This window comes from Neolamprologus multifasciatus, chromosome 4, assembly GCF_963576455.1.
Source record: "Neolamprologus multifasciatus chromosome 4, fNeoMul1.2, whole genome shotgun sequence".
NCBI lineage: Eukaryota > Metazoa > Chordata > Actinopteri > Cichliformes > Cichlidae > Neolamprologus > Neolamprologus multifasciatus.
In genome coordinates, this window is record NC_140442.1 from 1014111 (window position 1) to 1035414 (window position 21304).

The 21304-nt window shown below is 48.3% G+C and overlaps 1 protein-coding gene across 4 annotated transcripts in view; it reads left to right on the top strand.

Moving 5' to 3' along the window:
• The window catches only part of caskin2b (CASK interacting protein 2b), a 46142-nt gene extending 25486 nt beyond the window's left edge, over positions 1-20656 (top strand). The window contains exons 4-22 of one of the 4 annotated variants that reach the window (XM_085156478.1): positions 796-893; positions 996-1141; positions 2779-2874; positions 5288-5418; positions 7043-7151; positions 7380-7488; positions 8796-8890; positions 9503-9620; positions 10020-10193; positions 10496-10570; positions 11667-11797; positions 12877-12943; positions 14197-14294; positions 14525-14635; positions 16137-16238; positions 16329-16467; positions 16548-18188; positions 19223-19505; positions 19704-20656. In XM_085156478.1, the coding sequence (XP_085012604.1) occupies positions 796-893; positions 996-1141; positions 2779-2874; positions 5288-5418; positions 7043-7151; positions 7380-7488; positions 8796-8890; positions 9503-9620; positions 10020-10193; positions 10496-10570; positions 11667-11797; positions 12877-12943; positions 14197-14294; positions 14525-14635; positions 16137-16238; positions 16329-16467; positions 16548-18188; positions 19223-19505; positions 19704-19800 (3820 nt within the window). In that variant the 3' untranslated portion in view covers positions 19801-20656. The remainder of the gene's footprint in view (positions 1-795; positions 894-995; positions 1142-2778; positions 2875-5287; positions 5419-7042; positions 7152-7379; positions 7489-8795; positions 8891-9502; positions 9621-10019; positions 10194-10495; positions 10571-11666; positions 11798-12876; positions 12944-14196; positions 14295-14524; positions 14636-16136; positions 16239-16328; positions 16468-16547; positions 18189-19222; positions 19506-19703) is intronic. The other 3 variants (XM_085156479.1, XM_085156480.1, XM_085156481.1) reach the window with 3 other exon arrangements.
• The last annotated feature ends 648 nt before the right edge of the window (positions 20657-21304 follow it).

Sequence of the window (21304 nt, forward strand, 5' to 3'; positions counted from 1 at the left end):
TCGGTGACACGCCCACCTCGGTGACACGCCCACCTCGTTCAAGCTGCACATCTGCACACACAATACCATGTCAGACGTGAGCCCGGCACATCTGGACGTGCTCCCAGGTGTTACCTGCACCCACAGGTCTGTCTGACTCACAGTAGTCGGCCTCCGCCCTTCTCTTCATGCGTGCGGCGGCGAGTCCAGGCACCGCGGAGCGTTTGTTCAGCCTTTTGTTTGGCTGTCAGACACACCCCGACCACAGAACGGCGTCTGGATGCACGATTTCAAATCACCACAGAACCTCGTTGTTGTGAAGAAGAAGAGCAGAGCTGCTCTCAAAGGAGCTTTGACTGTGTGAATGAAGCCAGAGGCACACTGATGTGTGTGTGTCTGTGTGTGTGTGTGTGTGTGTGTCTGTGTGTGTGTGTGTGTGTGTGAGGCTGATGGGCTCCAGCTGAGCTTCACGCTGCAAACAAGATCTGAAGCTGCTCTCAGTCTGAAACATACGGCGCTCTGTCGAGCTGTGAAAGTGACGCCTTTGTGTCGCACACACACACACACACGCAAACATGACACAGCACAGGAAGTTCATGAATAAAGTCTGTGTATGTGAGTGTGTGTGTGTGTGTGTGTGTGTGGTTACCCCAAAGGGCGACACTGGGAGTGTCACTGTGTCGACTTCCTTTGCTCGGTGAGGAGGGAATATTTTCCATCATAGTTAATGTTGGAAAAATCAAACAGAACTTGGAGGCGAGGTTTGTTTGACTTTAATGCTCTTTGTCTCTCTGTGTGACCTTTGACCCCTGCCAGGTTCTCAGCGCTGCACCACGCCGCTCTCACGGGGACGAGCGAGCTGCTGGCGGCGCTGCTCGAGGCTCAGGCCACCGTGGACATCAAGGATAGTAACGGTGAGGCGCTCGGTTACACCGCCTTGTGATCGGCTCCGCCCCCACGTGTTTTACGGCGACTCAGCTCACTCCGACGGTTTTTGTGTTGTTGGTGTCGTGCAGGAATGCGCCCGCTGCATTACGCCGCCTGGCAGGGAAAGGCCGAGTCGGTCCTGATGCTGCTGCGCTCCGGAGCCTCGGTCAACGGCGCCTCGCTCGACGGACACATCCCGCTGCACCTGGCTGCTCAGTACGGACACTACGAAGTGGTGAGTGCGAGCGTCCTCAGGCTGAAGGTGACACCGCGAGTCACATGACCTGTGGTCACATCACTGGAATAGATGTGTGTTTATATGATGGCAAAACATGAACACAGACACACACAGACAGACACACAGACACACACACAGACACACACACACACACACACACACACACAGACACATACACACACAGAGACACACACAGACACACAGACACACACACACACACACACACAGAGACACACACACACACACACAGAGACACACACAGACACACACACACACAGACACACACACACAGACACACACAGACACATAGACACAGACACACACACAGACACACACACACAGACACACACACACAGACACACACAGACACACACACAGACACATAGACACACACACACACACAGACACACACACACAGACACACACACACACACAGACACACACAGACACACACACAGACACATAGACACAGACACACACACACACACAGACACAGACACACACACAGACACACACAGACACACACACAGACATACAGACACACACACAGACACACACACAGACACACACACAGACACACAGACACACACACACAGACACACACAGACACACACAGACACACACAGACACACACACAGACACACAGACACACACAGACACACACACTCAGCTGTTTCTTCTTCAGGTGTTCACAGCAGCAGCGTGAGGTCACTCTGTTGGGTAATAAATAAATCCGACAGGTGGGAGGAGCCCGGGCTGGTGGGGATTCAGGTGGTGCTGATGGAGGAGGGAGGGGTAGATGTGGAGCGGTGAGTGCAGCAGCCCAGATGTGAGGAGGGGGAGGGGGAGGGGTGTTGTGCTGATGAATGCAGCAGGTTTTGCGGGTTAATCCCGGGGGCGGCTCGGAGTCGTCCCGCTGTCACACACACCGCTCGGAGTTTTGAGGCCAGGATTAGCATGAATGTAGGTGAGTTTACATCTGCGACCTCGGCGGTGGCGTGCTAATCTGGACGTTCTTGTTTCCGGGTCAGAACAGAGCTGTTAGCAGATCCTCTGAGACTTTATCCTCGTGACAGCATCGATGTGAACGACTAAGACTGAGTGTTTGATGTGGAGTCAGAGTCACATCGCGCCCTCTAGCAATGCTGGATTATTGATCCGTGACTTCCTGTCCTCAGGTTTACTTCCTGTTGGACAATGAGCGCCTCGTGTTTGTAGGGTAACGATGGCGGCTCATGCGGAGGTCTCACCATCGCTGACTGATCGCCGCAGAGGAGTGGAGCGCTGCTAGACGCCGCAGCGCCTCTGTGCCGGCGTTTACAGAAGCTTAGCTTAGCTTAGCTTAGCTTAGCTTAGCTTAGCCTCTTCACGGCACCACACAGGAGTTTACACCCAGCAGTGACGTGCACACTCTCAGCTTCATACACAGTGCCTGATTATCAGAGGCTCACCGTGAGCAAACACACAAATGTCAGTGTGAGGTTTGTGTTTGACGCCGGCGCTCGTGGGCGGAGATCATGTGACTGATAAACGGCGAGGAGCAGATAAAGAAGGATTATATTCAACTGTGAACCAGCAAAGCTGAATAAGACTGTAACTGTGTGTGTGTGTGTGTGCGTGTGTGTGTGTTGCAGTCTGAGATGTTGCTGCAGCATCAGTCTAACCCGTGTCTGGTGAACAAAGCCAAGAAGACTCCTCTGGATCTGGCCTGTGAGTTTGGACGAGTGAAGGTGAGCGTGTTTGATGACTTTCGTTCTGCAGTCTCCTCTGTCACTCTACAGATACTGTGAAAGTGAAAAACGGTCAAAAAAATAAACATGTGATGGATTCAAATTAATCAGTAACAAAAAAGCAAAAGAATAAAAAGGACCAAAGACAAAAGCTGTGTCCTAAAAACGTCGGCTGCATCCTTCTGAGGACCCGGCCTTCGCGGTCTACGTGGGCCGCGTCCTTCGAAGACCGAGAAGGCCGGAAGTGCGAGGCTGTGAAATGTGACGGTCGAGCTTCAGATCTGCGTCACCGCTGTCTCGGTGGAGTTTAATAAACTCGCCGTCTGCTCCTTGCTGTCTAAAATATAACAGGACACTGGAGGAAACTCTCACCGTCTCACACTTCTGTTTAATCAGTTTTCTGTTTGACGTTTATTCAGCTGTGTGAAAACTAGAACTTTGATCTCAGCCGAACCGATTTACTCACAAACAAATCAAACAGTGAAAAAAAACAAACAATAACATTTTTAGGTTATCTGAGTGACTTATATATCACGTTTAAGCTGAGTAGTGAAAACGATGTCTGAAAACGATGAAGCCGGGAGTCCGCTGTTATCACCCCGGCTCCAGTGACCCTCGAGCTCCCGGTCAGCGATCGAGCTGGTGGGTAACAGACGTCTCTGAAAATGTCAAAACACTTTTGAAAATATGTGATGTCTTGATACACCGAGCAGATATTTGATGTTTACACAGCTACTTTCTCGCCTGAAAATATGTTAAAAGTTTATTTTGTGGCCCAGAAAGAATAATCAGAGTAATATTAAAACTTAGTAGCGGCCGCCATTGTTGGAAACTGGAGTTTGGCTGGGCCGCGCTATGGATTCTGGGATATGGTGGACCACGAAGGACACACCCGACCCATCCTTCAAATTCGGGGAAATGAAGGACGCATTTGTCGGCTGCATTTAAAGGAGTCGACAAACTGGGACAGCCTTCGTCGCCTGGCTGCGACGTAATTGGCCTTCAAATGCGGCCTCCGGAGGAAGCAGCCGATGTTTTGGGACCAGTGTTGGGTTACTAAGTAACGCGTTACTGTAATTAAATTACTTTGCCACTGAAAAAGTAGAGTAACTGATTACTGTTCATTTTTAGGTATTTTAATTACAGTTACTTACAATGTACTTGCGTTACATTGTAAAATAATTAAACTCGCTGAATATCATTATTTAATTTCAATAATTTATCTTCTAAACGTAGAAGTAAACTCTTTAACATCGCTGTAGTGCAGCTGCACAGTCGTGTTCAACAGCGGAAGCTGTCGGACTGAAGCGAGAGGCTGTTTCATGAAGTGGACATACTCCCGTCTCTTCACTTTTCTGAAACAAGCAGACAAGAACGTTACAGTGATATGTAAAAACTATGGGCTGCTGTTAATAGCACGCGTGATCTACTGAAGCGCCTGACACAAGCATAGACGAACACTTCTGAGTGATCCTTGTTATCATCCATGGATATCACCGCGGCAACTGCTGCTAAGCAGCAAAACCTGATTTTACTTCAGCAGCACAGAAAGCGTCTGAAGGTGAGTTTAAAGAATGATTGCAGGCGACACTGTGGAAGAGATGCTGCTGCGTACTGTAGAGTCTCCGTCTTTAAAAAGAAAGTATTTATTATTTAAAGAGTTTAATTTCTATTGTTTGCCCACTCAAGGTTTATATGGATTTTATGAAGTATTTAGTTAAATTACTTACTTTATTTTCTGACACAGTAATTAGATAAGTATTTTAAATACAGTGTTGACTAAGTAATTAGTAATTAATTACTTTTTTAATGTAACTTACCCAACACTGTTTGGGACACAGCTCAAGTTTTTCCCACAGTCTGTGGGAGGAGCCTCCACGGTGGCAGGAAGAGGCGGAGTTCACAGTACTGCCCTTCTGTAGGCTTCCAGAAGTGGGCCAGTAAGACAGTAGAGTGCTTTTAGGGAGGGGGTCTTAAAGAGGAGATGAACTGAAGACATACGTAGCACTTTTTTGCTTTTCAATCAACATAACACAGGTGGTCCATCGCCTGCTGTCGACACGTTTCTGGAACCAGGCGAGTGGAAACGAGTAACGATCCACGAGCTGTCAGAGCAGAAACGACTCTGCATGTCGTCCAGCACGTGAAACACAGTCTGATATGTTCGTGTGTGATCGCCGTGAACGTGATCCCTGCTGTGACGTCACCGTGTCCTGGATCATTTGTTGAATAGAAATCACTGAAACTCTGAGGAAAGAGCGTCCACAGAGCTGGTGATCTTATAATTATGGGATGTTTGTTTGTGATCTGTGGAGCTGAAGCTTCCCGAGCTTTGGCTCTGCTGTGGAAACAGGAATCGTGATGCACCGTGGGAGCTTCTTCTCTTTGACTCCTCCCTCCTCGTCCCCCTCAGGTGGCCCAGCTGTTGCTGAGCAGCAACATGGTGGTGGCGCTGCTGGAGGGCGAGAGGAAGGAGCCGATGGACTCGGCCTTCACCACGCCGCTGCACCTCGCCGCTCGCAACGGGCACAAGGACGTCATATGGTGAGATGAGAGCGCTTCATAACTCTGTGTGTGTGTGTCAGTGTGTGTGTGTGTCTGTGTGTGTGTGTCTGTGTGTGTGTGAAAGTGAGTGAGCTGCAGAGATGCTGCAATCAGAGGGCAGAGCTCCTGTGGTCTGTGGTGTAACCGCTGAGCCGGCGCACTCGCACGGGGATGGTGGAGCTGTGTGTGTGTGTGTCTGTGTGTTTGTGTGTGTGTGTGTGTGTTTTTTATTTCTGGGAGTCTTCTTCATGCCTCACATTCCCTGCAGAGATATGAAATCCACTACAACGTCTGTGACCCAGTTTCTCAGCTTTTCATCCCGCTTACAAGAAGTATTCCTCTGTGTGTGTGTGTGTGCATGTGTGTGTGTGTGTGTGTGTGTGTGTGTGTGTGTGTGCGTGTGTGCAGCTGAATCTAACAGTATTTTAGACATTTATTTTCACCTGCTGAATAATAAGTGAGAGAAAATGAGGCCGAGCTGTTTCTCTTCTTTCCTGTTTGTTTCAGTGAAGCTGATAACATCACTGACACCATCATCAGTAGTGCTCGGCCATATCATACCGTTCACGGTAACACCGGTATAATGTTGGGCAACGATAAGAAAATGAAGTATAGCGATAGAATATGGGTAAAACACGCATGCGCTGGGCCTTTGTTTTCATACGCACACTTCGGAAAAAGCATGACGGCGAAAGCGGATCGTTGAATGAAACGATGAACCTGAACTGGTTTGTAAAAATGCTGCAGCTTCAGTGGTGGAACTGGTTTAGCTTTCGTCCGTCAGATACACAACAAAGCTCTATTTTTGGTAGCGCATGCTAGCGGGCCGTCGTTATTACCGTGTTGTTTGGAAAATACGGCACACTTAAAATCAATCCTTTGATTTTTCTGAAAGTCGACAGAGCCCCTTATAATCCCGTGTGCCTTATGTATGAACTCTGGTTGTGTTTACTGACCTTGAAACGATTTTATGTGCACGGCGCTCGAAAATCTGTCAAATGTTTCAGTACGACTTTGCTAAGCTACGAAGCCGCACCGCTTGATGGATTGTTGGAGTGTTACGGCTATCGTAGGCGGAGCCTCGCGGAGTGATACGTACTGTGCTTCAACATAATATTACCGTATTGTGTGTGTTTAACCTCTTTTTAAGTGTTGTGGATATTAAACATGGTTATGCTGAGGATATGTCGGCCAGTTCCCACTGGAAATGCCTTTTGGTTAAACTGTCAGCGAGGCATAAAAAACAGCTGCTTGTTTAAGTGAAAACACATTGATGAGGTTTTTGCACTAATAAAGTTGTGGAGTTTTGTCTCGCGTCAGTTATATCGTTATTGCACATTTTCAAATGTATATTGTGACAAATATGTTTGACCATATTGCCCTAATCATCATCACTTTAATCATCATCATCATCACTGTAATACTGCACAGTTCAAGGCAACAAGAGTGAAGAGATGTGCGTCCATCCCACCTGCTGTTGGTAACAAAGCTCATTATCAGGACTCAGCTCAGTGTGCAGCTACAGTAACTGTGTGAAATGTGCAGACGTGTGTAGCAGGGAGGCGTTCGGCCTGAACAGGGATGCAAAATGAGCCCCGGCTGTGAGTCGTTGGTCTGCTTTCAGGCTGCTGCTGAAGGCCGGCATGGACATCAACAAGACCACCAAGTCTGGAACAGCTCTGCACGAAGCGTCGCTGTACGGGAAAACGGAAGTGGTCCGACTGCTGCTGGACGTGAGTTTGTTTCCTGCATCGTGTGTGTGTGTGTGTGTGTGTGTGTGTGTGTGTGTGTGTGTGTGTGTGTGTGTGTGTGTGAGAGAGATCTGCAGTATCTGTTTAAAACATTCGGTTGATGTCTAATGAGATTGAGAGTTGATGGATGATTAATGGATGAGATGCTGTGAGCAGACGAGCGGTTTGGTCCTGCAGCGAAACTGAAACAGCTTTGTGTTGTCGGTGCAGGCCGGAGTGGACGTGAACATCCGAAACACCTACAACCAGACGGCGCTGGACATCGTCAACCAGTTCACCACCTCGCACGCCAGCAGGGACATCAAACAGCTGCTACGAGGTCCAATCAAACCCAGCTCCGCTTCCTCCTCGCTCCCCCACCACGTCTGCTCTGCGCCAAACGCGCTTCTTAAATACGAGATCTGTGACACAAAGTGTTGCTCTGCTCCGATCAGACGTACCTGACCACAGCGGCTTCGTATAAATCTGCAGTTACATAACGTTAAACTCTTATCTGTCGTTCTCATGGCTTCAAAGAGCAGATCCAGCATCAAAGTTAGCGGCGCCGTACGTGCGGCGCGTGAGCGCGCTCCGTAATCCTGCAGCGTTTGAAGCTCCTGTGGGAACAGACGGTTGTGTTGAAGCAGTGATTGAAACTCGGACGGAGACTTCCCCGTCTCGTTTACTGCTGCGCTCGGCCGGCACGCGCCGCAGATGAATTATTGATGTGAGCTGTTGGCGCCTGCGTCAGCAGCGCTCGTGTGTGGTGCAGAGTCGAATGTGTTTCAGCTTCTTTAGAAAACGTTTGCTTGTTATTCTCCGTGCGCTGTCCTCCTCTCTCGTCTTTGTGGAAGTGCTGAAAGTCACAACGTGGAAGTTTCCTCCGCATTAAAATTTCAGGCCTGCTGTTATTAGACTTCCTAACGGGGACGCGTTTTTTTACACTCCGTTTATTTCACTGAACTCAAACTGAGACTCGGCAACATTTTAGCCGAAGAAGGTACGGCGCCGGCTAACATCACGTGAGATGTGTTTGTTCCTTCTCAGTTTACGATGTTTGTCGCCACAGTCGGGCTGCAGAAGCGTCCGTGTTCTTGTTGTGACTCACAGTGCAAACACGCTACATCATAAAACTCTGAGCGTTTCACGGCCAAACAAAAGTAAAATGATTAAATCTGAACTGAAACTAAATTTCACCAAAAACTAAAGATGCGACTTCTTCACTCAGACTTCTGTGAAACAGCGAGGGATAAATAATGTGGATATTTACACTGTTATATCCTGACATATTCTATAAGCTAATGAGTCATTTCCACGTTTGTAATCAGGAGAATCAGCGTTTGTGTGTGAAGCTGTTTGGGATAAAAAGATGCTTAATGTTTGATAGCAAACACCTCGACTGAAGCTAGCAGCGCAGCTGAGGTCGTTTTAGCGCTGACATTAGCTAACTTGGCTAAAATAAGCTCATTTTGCATTCGTTTCTTTTTGTAAATAAGATTTTTAGTTTTTATAATTAGTGCCTTAAAGTTATGCTTATACATATTTGGATGTTTATTAGCTGTGAAATAACACAAGTCGTCACTTTAAAGACTAAAAATGAACCTGTTGTTTTTGTTCTCACCTACTTCCTGTTTGTTTCCTCTTCAGATGCGACGGGCGTTTTGCAGGTCAGAGCTCTGAAGGATTACTGGAACCTCCACGACCCCACCGCCCTCAACATCCGGGCCGGAGACCTGATCACGGTGAGGCGCCCGGCTTTGACCTGCAGGCTGAGGGGATGCAGACGGCGCCACGGAAAAGCTCATTAAACACATTTATCTGTGTGTGAGATGTGACGAGTATCAGGGCCACGTTTAGTTTTTCTTAATGCATGAAATCACAAACGCGCCTCAGAGGCAGGCGGAGACAAGTCCGCACTTCCTGTGAACACTGTATGAAGGTGGCGTGTGTCACGCTGAGTTCAGTCAGAATGATTTCATATGAACTAACCGCAGATCTGAGCCACTTCCTGTGAGTGAGTCACGCAGGTGAGCAAAGCCGAAGGTGTCGAGGTGATGCAGGTGCGAGGCCTCGTGTTGAGACCTGTGTTCAGAGTTAAACCTGACGGGGGGAGGCGGGGGAGGCGCAGCGCTGCTGTGTGTGACTCCTTCTGCGGGAGGTGTGAAGTAAAACAGCGTTTACAGTCAGAGCTCTGCTGGTGATGTCATAGTTATTCCAACTAATATGTGTTGATTCAGACTTTGATGAGCTGCTGAACATTTGTCGTGTCGCTCGTTCTAACTGAAATCATCCTCGGATGATGCTGTGATCTGAGGCGAGATGAGACGTGAGCTCACCTGAAACGTCCTCTGCAGGTGTTGGAGCAGCACGTGGACGGACGCTGGAAAGGCCACATCCACGACAGCCAGAGGGGCGTGGACAGAGTGGGCTTCTTCCCCCCGACCATCGTGGAGGTCATCAGCAGGAGGAACGGTCAGTCAAGGTCGCTGCTTTAAAAATGTTCTCGCAGGCGTCGGCTGCGGGGTCAGGTGCACGCCACCTGTGTGTTAGTCGCAGCATCAGCTACGTCTCTGTCACACACAGAGGCCAGAATCAGATAAATAAGGATTATTATGAGCTGAGAATCATGCAAAGCCCCCCTCAGTGTGAGTAGACGAGTCTTCACTTCCTGTAGGAGTCGATCGATTTAACCCCTCCCCCTCCACCTGAGACAGGAACTAATCCGCTTGCTTGCAGACCATCCCACGCTCCTCGCTCCTCCTTCCAGCATCCATCTCTCCATCCACACCACATAATCACTCACCTCCACCTCTAACCATCAGCTTGATAACCTCCCCCTCCTCCCTCCTCCCTCCCCCGTCTCGCCTGTAGGGGGCACCCTCTCCCGGCACGCCTCTCTGCCCACCCAGCGCCAGCAGCTGCTGTCCAGAGCCCCCCTCTCCTCCAGCCTCAGCTCCGCCCCTCAGACCGACGACTCCTACGCTCTGTATGCACCCCCCACCCACGTGGTGCTGCCGCTGCCCAACGGCCTCACGACCAGCGCAGGTACACACACCCACACACACACACACACACACACACTGTCGCTGTGCTGATTGGTCATTGCTGTTCTCGTGTTCATGAATCATTTTAAAGCCACGCCTTCTTTTCTCACACACACCACAGTAACGTCACACTGCAGAGTGTGTGCTGATGTTAGCCGTGTTACAGGCTCCTCCTCCACACGGCCCAGGCTGACGTGTTGCTAATGCTAATGATCCACGGCTAACACTGCAGCCACACCCCCTCAGTCAGCCCCTCCCCTTCCCTGACAGAACCAGGTCCATCCGAGTCTCTGTGTCTGATAGGTTCGTCTCCGAGCCGTCTGTCTCAGTCTGGGTGTCCCTTCGAGGACATCTGGGTTCTCAGGGACTCGTGTCATGGTAAGAGCCCCCGCTAACGTCAGCTCCTCCTCCCCGGCTGCTGTGAAGCTGCTCCGCTGCTCAACGCTCTGCATCAGGACCCCACACACCAAGACCGCCAAACGCCCCTCACTCAGTCTCAAGGCGCCTCCTGTAGCTACCTCGGGCCTCCTCGTGACGTCTCAAGTTGCTTCATGTTGTCGAATAATCGTTTGTACATCTGTTCGCGCCCTCTGATGTCAGCAGTGATGTCACTTCCACCATGACGCCAAGTCTGTTTGAGAGGGGAAGCTCCCAGAGAAAGCAAACAGGAAGTTGGCTAAAGATGTCGAGCTTTAGTGCTCAGTAACAGAAAGTTTTCAACAGTGAGGTGAGCTTGCTCAGAGCTCAGAAATAATCTTAGCGTTCAGGAAGTTTGAGACGTGGTGGTCTGCTGATCGCAGCTGGACGTTTTAGGTTCTTGGACACGTTTCTCCTCTGACTTCACGCCTTCGAAAAACAGCTGAAACATCTTCAGGAACCTGAAACAAAGTCCAGTTACCTCCAGCTTCAGCGCCTCAGGCGACCCGAACCTCCACCGCTTCAATGTATGACTGAACGAGATGGTCAGTCCTCTCTGTCAGAGCTGCTACAGCTGAGACCTCACAGCACTCTAAACACAGATGCATCATTTAGTCCCCTCGCTGCTCGTCACGCTGTTGTGTGAAACCAGCCGTTAAAGGTGAGGCCGGAGAGTCGTCCTGGTGTGTCGGGTCCAAACACTCTGAATGATGCGCTGTGTCGCCTGCTTCAGCCTGAACTCGCGCTCTGAGCGTCGGGCTCCCACAGGGCAGTTTACAGAGCTGCGTTTGTGAGCACGGATCAGGTGTGTTTGAGGAAATGTTGTGCATGATTCGATGCTTTTCTCTCAGCGGCGGCGGATCAGCGGGAGAATCTTTCCAGCTGCTCGTGCAGCTCAGGTAGATGTTGCACGAGCAGCTTCCCGGTCAGACTCGTGCCTGCAGCTGTGCTCCCACGCATCCCGTCCGGCACCCCCCCTCTCCCCCAGCTTCCTCCAGCCTGGCGTGCGTCGATGGCGGCTGGCGGGTTTGTTCATTGTCGTGTTTTTGGTTTGCAGCTGGAGACAGAAACAGCGTCGGGAGCACCGGCAGCGTGGGCAGCACCCGCAGCGCCGGCAGCGGGCAGAGCACTGAGAGCAGCCACGCCCCCAACGGACTGCAGCACCACGCCAGTCACCATGACAACAAGGTACAGCGGATGCACGTGGACACATAAGCACCTTTTTTTGAGCTCGTTTCTCAGATTTGGAAACTTTAATCTGGGCGAGTCTCTGAACTGAATACAGAAATGTTTTGGACTGAGTCGGTTTCACTACCACAGCCCGACTGTGACCTTTGACCCCCTGAAACACACTTTTATTGATATCTGGAAAAGGATTTAGGCATTTACATAAACAGACCTCGGTAAGCTTCACGAATCACGTGAACACAGAATTAGATGAAAAGATGACATGTGACTCCTGAAACGCCGAGATGTCGATGCTACAGACAGCTGTGTTTTCAGTTCTGTCCTGTGAGACGTTATCACTGCACTGTGGAGGGAAACATTACGTACGAGATAGTTTGACTTGACCTATGCACGACCTTAAACTGTAAAAGACAGTGGCGGCACATGGGGATGTGGCGTTAACGTGAGTATTAAGTCTCGTGTAGCCATAGACGATGACTGATTTAAATCTTGTTCTCAGGCCGTTTTAATCTATCGAGGAAACGTTCGTGCTCAGCAGCCTGTCATAGATGAGAGAGATAAACCCTTTACGTGTTGGAACTAGAGTAAGGAGAATATCCTCTGGGCTTGCAGCTGGAGCTACCGGGAAATTTGGAATCTGAGATTGAAGGAAATGTCTGATCTGCACATATCTGCAAAGATGTGCACGTGGGACATTAAACTTTTCAGAAAGCTGAGCAAAAGATGCAAAGGTATTGTCAAAAAACAGATCATTGAAACATGTAATGAGCCTGTCGTGCCGATCTCGAAATATAGGATCAGATAAGGATGGCTGAAAAAAAGGGTTAGAGAAAACTGGACTCAGAAGGGAGAAGCCTGTTAATCCAAAATGCTTATCAATGATTTGAATACCTGAGTCAGACTCAGTAAAAACTCCTAAAATGACCTAAAGATTTGCTGAAATCTCTCATGTGTCACGATTTGCACAGATTTGCCTTTTTATTTATAGTTTTTCTTCTAAATTCTTTTATTTTGTGTTGATGAAGCTCTGAGCTGCTCGCTGACTGCGCCGCTGCTGTTTTACATGTTTTTATGTGCAGGCGGCGCCCTCTGCTGTTGATCCAGGGCAGTCTGCAGACTTTAGCAGGCCGGCCGATCATCCTGCAGGTACCTATTCAGTTCAATTCATTATATTACAATAATACACACAGAGACACAGTGACCCCCTATGAGCAGAAAAACTCCCTTTCAACAGGAAGTAACCTGCGGCAGAACCAGGCTCAGGGAGGGGCGGGGCCATCTGCTGCGACTATCTGTGTGTTGAACAGTGTTGGGGAGTAACATGTACTGGTGTTACATATTCAAAATACAAAATATGAGTAACAGTTACCGTTTAAATAGGTGGTAATCAGAATACAGTTACTTTGTTGCAATAAATAGAAAACTCGGCGGTCATTTCCTGTTTCATATGTTAGGCTATCCCCTCTCTATGCTTTCTCCAATGTTGGTGATTAAATGCAGTGGAGCATAGGTGTAGGTCAGTTGGATGAGTGCATAGCTGAGAGCGGCCGGCCCGTGTTCAAGTACGACCCGCGGCACTTTTGTCCTTCTGGGATTAATACACTGATTCTGATTGCTGAAAACCCAAACAAAACACTCAATAAGAGGCTCTAATGTAAGCGTCCTGTTAATAGTGTCAGTTACGCAATGGACCCAGAAACAGAACAACAGAGCCAGCAGTGCACGGGCAGGAATTCTTACTTGGAATTTCCAACACCACTTCATAAGAAGAATTGGATTGGATTCAGTATCTTCGATGTTCTATTGCTGTGTGATTTTTATTACTATTAATGAAGGCTACTCGCCACCGAGCTAACAATATTAGCCGGCGTTAGCTGAGGTTCAATCATAGACTGTTAGACTGTTTGTAAATACTCAAGTACACGAGTCCGTATTCGCGTTTTCAGGAGTCCGTATTTCCTGAGAACACAACGCAATCTTTCCACAATTTGAACGGCAGTGTACTTGATGACATCACAGCTCCGTCCCCTCTTAATTTAACTGTGATTAATATTTGCAATGGAAATGACACATGACATAAAACTTACTAATGATGTAGTAGATTTCTTTAAGAAAAAAAGATAATTTCAAAAAGTATTTTAAGCACTTTGGCAAGAGTTGCTTTTATGTATCATCTGTTTCATAATGTCTAATAAGCTTCATACAGTTCAGCACAATCACGACATGACAAACACAAGCTTAATCACATGTATGCCTGCATAAAAACAAAGAGCTGAGAACACTTTCAGCCTTCAGGATCTCCATGTATTAACCTGCTGTTTTCAGACTTGATGGATAGCATTAACAACCTGCTAGCTGCAAATAATCATGTGCAGTTCCACATGATTTCCTTTGTGTAGGCGGGACTCCTCGGAGGCAGACAGTGACGGTGCAGAGACCTGCAGAGCAGAGCTTCTCCCAGCAGTTTGTTCGTCCTCAGCAGCTGCTGGATGGGAAGGTAAAGAGCAGCACTTTAAAACCAACTTTATGCTGTTAGTTTTTGTTTTGCATCACAATAATTTGCACATCAGCGTGGGAAAGTTCCAGAAAGCAGGTTTAACAAACTGAGTTTACATAAACCTGATTCCTCTGAGCTGGCCTCTGGTTCTATTTAACAGCTGTAACTAAAAGAAGTAAGATCTTACTTGCGTGTATCACCTGATGAATTCATGTCTGTGTGTGTTTTAGGATGCAGAAGCCATCTATGAGTGGCTGAGTGAGTTCCAGCTCGAGCAGTACACCGGAAACTTCCTGAACGCTGGATATGATGTACCGACCATCAGCAGGATGACCCCTGAGGTGACCCTTCACTCCTTTATTAAAAAATAACTGCACAACTTCTGTTGAAGTCATCCGCCCTCAGTATCAGCAGTACCTGCAGGTTTTAGATCCTTGTACTCTTCTCCCATGACTTCTGCGTTTTCTTTTTACACTCATTGTGATTTCACTTAAATGACAACCTCCAGAGCTGATAAAATGAGGCTAGCGCTGAACCACCAAAAGCTGCAGTTTCTCCAACACCCAGGAGGGGCAGCAGTGAGTCAGTCCCCATAGACTCCCATGTTAAAACTTTACAGCTGAAAAAAAACGTGTTTACAGCCTGATACACAAACTATAATAAAAAATAGATAATAAAAATTCCAGAATTCTATCAGATGTCATGAAAAAATAATTTGCACCTTGTTGCCCAAAAGTTTCTGATTCCGAGAAAAAGCTCACAAGCTTCAAAAACCAACAGGTGACATCACAGTGGTGACAGAAATTTTTATAAATGTTAAAAGGAAAATTGGAAGCAAAACGTTTGTAAATGTGTAAATTGCAATTCACTATTTATTCCGGTTTAAAATGATCTAAAGATCAGTGAAAGTTAAAGAGTATTTCATGATTCGAAATCATAAATCGAATAATCTAGTGAAGTATTCACCCGTGTCACGCTGGCTGTAAACCACTGATATAAACTCAGTCTCAGGACTATGCGGCTCGGCGTGTGGTCATTTCTCTGACTGACTCACTGATGTTTAATGTGTGCAGGATCTCTGACATAAACAGGTCCCTGCACACTTGGACCTGAGTCACAATGACCTGAACACACCCTGCAGGTTTTAGATCCTTGTACTCTTCTCCCATGACGTCTGCGTTTTCTTTTTACACTCATTGTGATTTCACTTAAATGACAACATCCAGAGCTGATAAAATGAGGCTAGTGCTGAACCACCAAAAGCTGCAGTTTCTCCAACACCCAGGAGGGGCAGCAGTGAGTCAGTCCCCATAGACTCCCATGTTAAAACTTTACAGCAGAAACAAACGTGTTTACAGCCTGATACACAAACTGTTTGGTTTATGTAGATGACTTCCTCCTTCATAAAATATAATAAAATTCTAGAATTCTATTAGATGTCATGAAAAAATAATTTGCACCTTGTTGCCCAAAGGTTTCTGATTGCGAAAAAAAGCTCACAAGCTTCAAAAACCAACAGGTGACATCACAGTGGTGACAGAAATTTTTATAAATGTTAGAAAGAAAAATTAGAAGCGAAACGTTTGTAAATGTGTAAATTGAAATTGACTATTTATTCCGGTTTAAAATGATCTAAAGATCAGTGAAAGTTAAAGAGTATTTCATAATTCGAAAATATTCTTGACACAATGTAAAAACTTACAAATTACAGAACCTTTTTTTCTTAAGTATTCACCCGTGTCACACTGACTGTGAACCACTGATATAAACTCGGTCTCAGGACTAGGCGGCTCTGCGTGTGGTCATTTCTCTGAGTGACTCACTGATGTTTAATGTGTGCAGGATCTCACAGCCATCGGAGTGACCAAACCAGGACACCGCAAGAAAATCTCCATTGAGATCAACAACCTGAACATCCCCGAGTGGCTGCCAGAGTACATCCCAGTAAGACTGTCCGCTGTTTCGTGCACACACTCCTGCATAATAAGCTCGATACTTTTCACCTGATCCAACTCACGTGGCCTTTTCTCACAGTGTGATCTCTGCGAGTGGCTCAGTGCCATCGGCCTCCCGCAGTACCACAAAAAACTCTCCGAAAATGGCTACGACTCCATCAGCATCGTCAAAGACCTCACCTGGGAGGATCTGCAGGAGATCGGCATCACCAAGCTGGGTGAGGACTGGTTGGATCTTTGAGTTTGTGGATTGTGTTTCTGTCTGCGTTCTGAGTCTGATAATTCGATTTGCTTCCAGGCCACCAGAAGAAGCTGATGTTGGCAGTTAAGAAGCTGTGCGACATCCAGAGAGCGATCCTTCAGGCTGAATCGGGCCAAGGCACGCTGCGACGCAAAGGTCCCGGAGCCCTGCACCTGGTCGCCATTGAGGCCGATGCTGGCAGCGAATGCTCTTCACCTCACACCCCGAAGATGCTGACCTTCCAGGACAGCGAGCTGAGCGCCGAGCTTCAGACAGCAATGTCAAGCCACTACGGAGAATGCGAGGAAGGTTTGGCCATCAAGAATGCGGTGGGGATGTCCCAGAGCCAGGAGAGCATTGACACCCGGTCCAGAGGTTCTGGACGCTCACAGGAGCCTCCTACAGCCTCCATCACCCCCCAGAACTGGTCCCAGGAGAGCCTGGAGGGCAGCCCCGCCAAGGAGAGGAATCTTCCTGAGGGATGGGACCAGAGGCCCCTACAGCCGCAGCCTCTGCCAAAACAGGTTCCTCTGGGTACGGCCACTGTGTTCAAGTACCCGGCCATCCCTGCAAAGCCCAAACTGCCTGGATCCCAAGGCTCCTCCCCTCACGGCTCCCCAACCCTGAAGGGGTTCAGTTACCTGAACTCGTCTCCCAGGCACCAGAACCACGCTATGACCCTGACACCACCCAACAAGCGCACCCAGAGCATCACCCGCTACGCTCTGTCAGACGGAGAGCCCGATGAGGACGACGAGGACCTGATGCGTGCTGGAAACGTGCCATCCTACGCCACTTTAACGCGCAAGCCCGGCCGCCACCAGCTGGCTCGACTGCAGCCGAGTCCAGACAAAAATGGCAGCGTGGGACGCAGTCAGTCGTTTGCTGTCCGTGCCCGGAAAAAAGGTCCCCCTCCTCCTCCCCCAAAGAGACTGAGCTCAGTGAGCAGCACCACCAGTGGCGAGCTAAGCGACAGCAGCACGACTTCGTCCACTGGCGGCGTAGTGACTGACAGTCCGGGGAGCGTGCGCAGCATCGCAGCGTCCCTGGAAAGCGGCACAGATGGGAAGAGCAGCTCCACGCCAGATATTGTGCGGCACGAGGCTCCATCTCCCTCCCTCAGCTCTGAGGTTGCAGGAGTAAGGAGGAGGGCGAAGAGCCAGTGTGTTTCCACCGAGGACAACGGCAGCGCTAAGCAGGACCGAGGGGTCAAATCGGACTCCGAGGAAGAAGAGTCAAACGGTCATGGACTGGAACGCTCCTCGTCACCTCAAAACAGCTCCAGCGAGTGCATCCCCTTCGCCGAAGAGGGCAACCTGACCATCAAACAGAGGCCCAAAGCTCCAGGTCCACCCAGGGCTGAGGCCGTGCTGGAGCCTCCTGATAAGCCAGCGGCCAAGAATCTGGAGGTGCCGGAGTTTAATCTGAAAGAGTCGGACACGGTGAAGCGCCGACACAAACCCAAAGACAAGGAGCAGGGAGGGGGGTCCCCCAGCAGAGAGGGAGCAGGGGCCACCGAGCCCGAGTCTGACAGCAGCAGGCCTCCATCCCTGAACCCGGGGGTCAGTCTGAGAATCAGTGAGACCAGCGTGGAGAGGCCAGCCAGTCCAGCAACCGGTTCCCCCATCAAACCTCCTCTCTCCCCAAAACCTGCTGTCGCCCCAAAACCTGTCCGGCACAGTCTGCTGGCTTCACAGGGTAAGAGACTCACTAATACCTGTGACATTATAAAACCCCCAGATTCTGCTTCTTAGGGAAATGTGGGCTCAGTAACTGACTGAATTATAGAGGAAACCTGCGAGTCCTACTTTCTTTGACTTGTGCTCTGTTACGCCCTCTGGTTTCACTTGGATGAAAGAGAAACTGGAACTTTGGTTCTGGGCTTGGAGCAGGGGCATGTTGTAGTTACTTTGAGACTTTTATTTGTAGCTTGAGACTGGGACTTTTGGACTTAGACGCTTTCCTGGGTCTTGGTTCTTTTTCTTTTGGGTGCTCCCTTTAGTGGTCTCCACAGTGGACCATCTGCCTCCACCTCACGCTATCCCAGCATCCTCTTCTGTCATACTAACCCTCTGCACGTCTTCCTCTTTTTTTCCTACCTGGCAGCTCCATCTTCATCATCTTTTCACCAAATATCCACGCTCTCGCCTCTGCACATGTGCAGATCAGCTAAGCCTTGCCTCTCTAACTTGGTACTATTACAAATTTGAAGATTTGCCTGATAAAAGTATCTCAGTCGTGTTTGTAAGTGATGGTGGAACTTGAGATGGAAAGGAAGATTAGAATGGATGATATGATTCAATTCAGTTTTATTTATACAGCAACAAATCACAACAACAGTCGCCTCAAGGTGCTTTATACTGTACAGTAGATCGTACAATAATACATACAGAGACAAACCCAACAATCATATGACCCCCTATGAGCAGCACTTTGGCAACAGTGGGAAGGAAAAACTCCCTTTTAACAGGAAGAAACTCGACAGGTTCAGGGAGGGGCGGGGCCATCTGCTGTGATTGGTTGGTGAGAGAAGGAAGACAGGATAAAGACATGCTGTGGAAGAGAGACAGAGATTAATAACAGATATGATTCAGTGCAGGTCTGTTAATACATAGTGAGTGAAGAAGAAACGCTCAGTGCATCATCAGGATGGATGAAAGGATGTAACTTGACTTGACACGTGTCAGCCTTCACTTGTTGGTGTTTTACTATATGGATGTCTTCTTCTGCAGGGCTGTCGTCTCCTACTGTGACCGTCAGTGTGGTTCAAAGTCTGGCCTTCACCTCTCCGTCCTCACCCGCCCGCGGGCCTCCAGCTCCATCCACTCAGGCCCCCCAGAGCCCGTCTCTGGCAGCTGGGAGGTCTCACATGTATGCATTGGGTCCAGGTCTTCCCCCTGAGCCGTCCATGGGGGTGGAGGTGGCTCAGCAGAGACTGGATCAGACCAGCACATCTCTGGCAGCAGCTCTAAAAGACGTGGAGAGAAAACTGAACGTGGAGAACAGCTCTGACAGGTAAGATCACCCACCTGAGGGTCAGAATAGTCGACTCATTTCCCAGCATGGCTGCCCTTCCCAGCAGCTGAAGCATTTTGTAGTTATCTGGTGTCACAGCAGCTGAAGCATTTTGTTTTGCTGCCAGGAACATGGAAGTTTCTTCTCTTCTGTGTTCGCATCATAAGTAATGTATATTTGTCTCATTTTTAACACCAGTGGACCGAACCAAGTGAGGTCTGCAGGAACCATTTTGGACGACATCGGCAACATGTTCGATGACCTGGCTGACCAGCTGGACGCCATGTTGGACTGAAAGAAACAGGAAGCCCAACGTAAACCTCAGGAAGTGACATATGGATTAAGAAGAAGGCCTGCCCAGTGGGAGGAGCTACTGCCTCCGCCTGAACACCAGCACTTAGTCAAACGGAGTCGTCTACATTTCTAACCCACAGTCTGGTCTCTGGTTCCGGGTCGGCTCTTCAGCGTCTCAGGAGAAACCCTGAGCTGAATATTTATCACTGTTAAACACCAATACTGTAACATTTTTATGCTTCGGACATCAAAGGGCACCAAAGTCTCGCCATCACCTGCTGGCCGGCTCGTGCTCCCGCAGCTTCCTGATGAAAGACCTACTACAGACCATAATACTGGTTACCAGTCAGAATGATGAACTATGACTGCATGTATGAACTAAGAGTGGAGTTCATGGTTGGCACCATTTTTGCTGTTTGGATACTGAATAAATGTTGGAAAGTCATCGAGGAGTAAAAACAGGGAAGTACTTTAAATCTTACGGAGACTTCGGCGAGCAGCGACGAGGTGAGCTCAGAAACCAACGCTTTCATTCAGTGGCCTTCATCAACCCGAGGATCGTCCTACCAGAGCAATCATTTCCAAATCAGTCAGAGGGCCCAAACTAAGCAACGGCAAACCGACTGTATGTGGGAACAGAGACGATTGACTGTGTTTCTGCAGGGAAGCTGATGCCTTTTCCTTTTTTTAACCAGCGTCAGTGGCATCAGCGGCACTGTGTTATAAAACACGTCCTCGGTTTTTTGTGGCAGCTTCTGTCATAAAGCTCTGGCACCATCTCTGGAACTTTTTGGCCTCTTTTAGCTCCTAGTTTTGGTTTCTGGAACATTTCGTGTTTCCAGAAACACAGAAAACTGTGAATGACTTGCTCAACATCACCAAACATGGAGCTAAAAGAGAATGTGGACAGCACGTGTAGTCGATGTGTGCCAGCTGTGAGGTTGCCAATCAGTAAGCAAACTTTTAAAATGAAATGTATTTTGAAGTGACCATTTAAATATAACTTTATATGCAAGCAGACTGAATTTTCTGCTCTTTCCTTTGACTCTGAACTTGTCACTCGTGTTCCTGAAACCTGAGTTTCTGTCGTTGTCGTACTTTGTTTTCTTGCTGCTGGAACGAAACCTGGATGGTCTTCGACTGTTTTTACTCCGTCGAACCATTTCAAATCTAACCTTTGTAATATTTAAAGAATCTATTTTATACAGATGTTAGCCCTGTGTAATATTCTCGCTCAGTGTGTCTGCGATGGTTAAAAAACCTTTTCTACGCGTATGTGTGTTTATGAAAACCTGTAAAAGTGCTCGACTGTGTCGTTCAAAGGGAAGAAAAGCATATTAAGCTCATTTCACCACAGCATGAGACACTTATATATATACATGTTATTTTTTATATTCATTTTAGCCAAATTAGTATTTAAATTAGAGTTATCAAATATGTATATTGTACACGAGTAGAGGTCTATACAGGAGTGCATATCCAACCAAAGGTCTGTACAGATTTTC